This window comes from Castanea sativa, chromosome 7, assembly GCF_040712315.1.
Source record: "Castanea sativa cultivar Marrone di Chiusa Pesio chromosome 7, ASM4071231v1".
NCBI lineage: Eukaryota > Viridiplantae > Streptophyta > Magnoliopsida > Fagales > Fagaceae > Castanea > Castanea sativa.
Window position 1 is genome coordinate 10,640,766 of NC_134019.1, and position 4,962 is coordinate 10,645,727.

At 33.1% G+C, this 4,962-nt stretch overlaps 1 protein-coding gene across 1 annotated transcript; it reads right to left on the reverse strand.

Moving 5' to 3' along the window:
* LOC142642353 (S-adenosyl-L-methionine:benzoic acid/salicylic acid carboxyl methyltransferase 1-like) lies at nt 1–4,603 on the reverse strand. Its single transcript, XM_075816706.1, has 4 exons — nt 3,977–4,603; nt 2,803–3,207; nt 1,553–1,807; nt 1–557 (listed from the first exon to the last, which is right to left on the reverse strand). Exons 1-4 carry the CDS (start codon nt 4,049–4,051, stop codon nt 198–200), a joined length of 1,095 nt encoding a protein of 364 aa, XP_075672821.1. The 5' UTR covers nt 4,052–4,603; the 3' UTR covers nt 1–197.
* Between the last annotated feature and the right edge of the window lie 359 nt (nt 4,604–4,962).

Sequence of the window (4,962 nt, forward strand, 5' to 3'; positions counted from 1 at the left end):
TGGGAACAATCCAAACCAAATTTTCATTCACGTAATTTAATTACATATGAAAGCACTAAATGATAATACATGGCAACACCTTGTAATAATACAAGAGCTTGACCTGCTACATTATTAGACAAGCACAAACACACGAGTCATTCATGTGATGAAATGACCATTATTATATTCTCGATCACCCATATATAAAATCTTAATCATCCTATCTTTGTAATAGAAATGGTCACATTGATAAATTGACAATTCTCTTTAGAAATGCGATCAGCAATAATTTTCCTGTACCTAAGAAAAACTTCATCAATTATTGCATCTCCAAAATGACTAACAAGCATGGATTCAGCCACAGCTCTCATGTACTTTGCAACTTTGTATCCATCGTCACTAAATGCATTAGATGCATTGAATTCATTATCAAAATCATTCCATTTGATTGTAGAAACCTCCAAGTGATCAATTGAGAAATATCCTTCTTTTGAAACTTCGGTTTTCACTTCTGATGGGGATGGTGTGTATTGAGGGATATTGAAGGAATTCATTTTGTCTTCATCTATGAGTCCCTAGAATGTACATCATATGGTTTAGCACAAAAGATTTTATGCAAATTTGAGAACAATTATTCTTTCCTAGTACAAATTGCTATATATATATATAAAATTATAATATATCAAAATCTAAAAATAAGAAGCACAAAGATACTTGTTAGTTGTTATATTAGTAGATGATCAAGAGACTCCTACAGGTCAACATCAACATATTTGGAGCCCCTTGATTTTTCAAAATTTCATGAACTAATTCAAAAATAAATAAATAAAATGTTGGTACAACAACAACACACCATACCCCCCCCCCCTCCCCACACACACACAAAAAAACAAGTGTCCAATTATTGACCAAACTACTCTACTCTCAACCTATGAAACACCTTAGGCACTCTATGGACTAATAGTGTGATGGATGGAAAGGGAGAACTCTTGGTTTATCACACGTCCTTTAAGTCTATTAAATCCACCACTTGAGTGTCCTCAAGGGACCCTAGGCAAGTATCTTAAATGCACAATATCACATACATGATTGAAAAACAAAAGAAAAAAAAAACACCTAACAATCAAATAATGTTAGCATTTAAGAAGATTAATCATAAGTTAAGTTATTTATGAGCATATTTTTTGAATATAAGTAGAAGAATCTCATTCAGTTATTAAATTTCCATCAGTTTAAAATCTTTGGATTAAGCAATCAAATTTTTGGAATTAATTAATTAATTAGGAGTATACTAATCATAATTAAGTGAAACTTTCCATCATTTAGTGTTAGTTTGGATACAAAACGCATTTGCGTTTGTGAATGGGCTACGTTTTGTGTGTGAGTCCCGTGCATTGTTTACAGAACCCGCAAGTACGAATTTTAGCAATTTTTTCTTTAAAACTAGGTCTCACGACACTATTCACACATTTAAAATTTATTTTACTATAGTGTTTTTAGTTTTCAATAATAAGCGGTATCTAAACAGACCCTTAGCATCCAAAGTTTAATTTGTAGTAGCCAATGTTACCTCAGAGACCATGTCATTGAGTGCCATTGCCAAAAGCTCCCAAATATAACAACACTCTCTGCTAGATGGATCTTCACTTCTTCTCCCTAAAAAGGTTAATACCATTCGCCCTCCTGCCACCAACTCCTCTGCACGACACTTCAAAAACATTGAAAAATCTCTTTGATATTGCTCATCGTAAGCCCTAAGAACATCTGGCGGGCTTGTACATGCCATGTATATGTTCCCTTTATTATTATCCAACCCTTTCGGAACCTATTTCACAATAAAATTCATATAATTAATGTATTTTTCATTGTCATGCTGGTAAAGTGTGAATTATATTTGGCAATTTCCCATTATCAGATCTTGAATGGTTCTTTATTATTATTATTATTTATAATTCGATAGAAGTAATGAGGGAGTGGTGATTGAAGTCCTGAATGTTTCTATTGTAAATATTAGGAGGTGCCAATTGAGTTAGACTCTAAACATATATATCTTGAATAGTTATATTGAAAGAAAATACTAAAGCATGTATATTACCAAAAGCATATCTTAATTGACTCTGTTAACTTAGCAATACCAATCGACTTTAAGAATCCCCTCAAAAAAAAAAAAAAAAGACCTGAAGAATATGGATAACTATGTCTTTATCTTCTGTATTTAAGATCAATTGAATGCTAGGGTTATTTAAGATCAATTGATAAGCATAGTTAGATTAAAGGAAAATGCTAGTGTATTACCAAAAACATATCTTACTATGACTTTGTTAACTTAGCAATACCAATTGCCCTAAAGGGAATGAATAACAGTGTCTTTCTATTCAGTATTTAAGATTAATTAAATGCTAATTGTTGAATGATTGAAATATAAATTACTCATTACATAACTGCTCAATTTGAGGAGATAGTTGGTGTAATAATTGCATATAATATGTCTCTCATGCCTGATATGAGAGGTATTTAGAAAAAATAATAATAATAGAGGGATGTTGTATGCAATCATTACACAAAATATTAAATCATCACTTCACATTAATAATGAGGTTTGAATTACTTGCTTAAAATTGAAGATAAGGAATGTGAATTTCTTTTAGTATCAAAGCGAATTTCTTTGAATTTGAATCTTGTTTTCCGTCTACCTCTCATTTAAAAAGTTAAAAATCACACCAGTTGGCATTTAGATAAAGTGGTAGTTTATCAATCACCTTATTATGGATATTATTAGTTACATTAACCTTTTTTTTTCCTATTTAAAGAATATGTTACCTGAGATAACCATTGGAGACTATAAGAAGAGTGGACAAAATGCAGACTCTTGCTTGGAAAAAGCCTGCCATAAAATGAACCAGGAGTTCCTGAGAACAAACATGGACCAATACCAGGCCCCATTTGATAACCCATTTGTTTTTGGAAGTTTGGCAATAACTTGAAAATGGTATTAAAGTCATTCCCTGGAAGGTCGTTCAAAAATACTTGATATTCAAGTGATTCATGACCTAGTTTTTGGCGAAGCTTGTCCACTACCTTGATAAGTTCAGAAACCAAAAACAAAGTGTTTGGTCCAGAAGAACAACCCAAGTCAGCGATGGCTAGGCTCCTTGGCAAGGTGCTGCAGTAGAGATTGGTTATAGCTTCCTCTGAGATGTGTTTGGTCAAAGATATTACTTTTTTCTGTCCAAACCAAAGTCCAAACCAATTAATAGTTTGAATGAGTTATAATCTACATTATTATGCACATAAACTTTTCAAATAACCGTCCTTTATCTATGATTTTGATTATAAGAAACAAACATGCTAATTGGAATTTAACAATAAAGATAGAGATGAACTTAGTGTAAAACTATTTTAAACTATTTTTTTTTATTAAGTGCCAAGAACTTGTAATGCAACTGTCTTGGCACTTTCAAAGACTATATATATATATATATATTTTTTTTTTTTCCTTTTTAATAATCAATGACATAGCATGTTATAATTGGAGTAGTATTCCTCAAAAAATAGCAATAAAAAATAAATTTTGAAACAAATTATGGAATAGCATTACTTTCTTTGGATTCATTGCTGACACAATTTTTATTGTGCACTAGATTATAACAATCATATCAACCCTTGTTTTAAAAAGTATGAAAAAAAAAAGTTATGTATTGTAAAATCGTAATGAGCTGACATGTGCTCTTATTTTATATTTTAAATGCTGAGTAAGCTAGCATGTATCTTATATTCAAACTATCTTAATTTTTCCTCCTCTTTGCATAAGCCAATCAAACCAAGGCAGCAAATTTTTGTTTTGTTTTGCACATTAATTAGAACACAATGTGGCACACAAAATTGCCCATTTGGTACACTTGAGCAATCAATTAATTGGGAAATGGAAAATTATGTACCCCACCTGTATGTACTTTGAAAATACTGGTGGGAGGGGGTTGGTAATTAAGTTTACCTGAATCAGGGAGTTGCTTGCATAACTTGTTTCATCTATTCCACCATTCATGTGGAGCACTTGAACAACTTCCATCTCTCTCTATCGCTCAATATCTCTCGTATAGATGAGTGATTCTAAGAGTTTAAGCTGCAATTTTGTCATCGGAGTGGAACCAGGGAAGTTTGTTTCGTACCGTTCCGGCCGGTACGGCCGGTATTTACCGTTCCGGCACCTTGGCCGGTACAAAAACAAAGTTGTTTCGTACCGGAAAATATACCGGCCATACCGGGCCATTTCGGACATACCGGCGAAAAATTTCAGATTCCGGCCGGTAAATGCATACCGGACCGGCAAAAGAACTATGTTTTTTTTCACTCTCACCTTCCACCGGCGAGGCGGCGACGATCTCGAACCTCAGATTTGGCTGCTGCTGCTCCTTCATCTTCATCTTCTTCTTCTTCTTCTTCTTCTTCTCTGGCGTCTCTTTCTCTCCCTCTTTCTCAGTTTTCTTCTTCTTCTCTGGCGTCTCTTTCTCTCCCTCTTTCTCAGCTTTCTTTTTGTTTTTTGAAACATGCTTTTTTCAAGCCTGCCGGTCTGCCCAAGAAAGGCTTCTGCCCAAGAAAAGCTTCTGCCCAAGAAAAGCCATCATAGCTTTTGATATTTTCAAAGCTTGAGATGATAGGTTGGCATTTATTGGGTGGGTGGGTCTTTGAGGGTTTTTTTTTTTTTTGGCTTTTCACTTTTACATTAATGATGATAACTCTAAAAAAAAAAAAATATATATATATATATATATATATATATATATATAAAATTGTCAAAGTGATATATTGAATTATTAGAAATATAATTTTGTATATTATATAAAATAATAAAAAATAGCGGTAAATCCGAAACGGTATACCGGTATTGACCGGTACCCGAAATATATCGTACCGTAGACTAAACCGGTACAACCTCCGGTACGGTATTGACTTCCTTGAGTGGAACCCAATTTATAATCA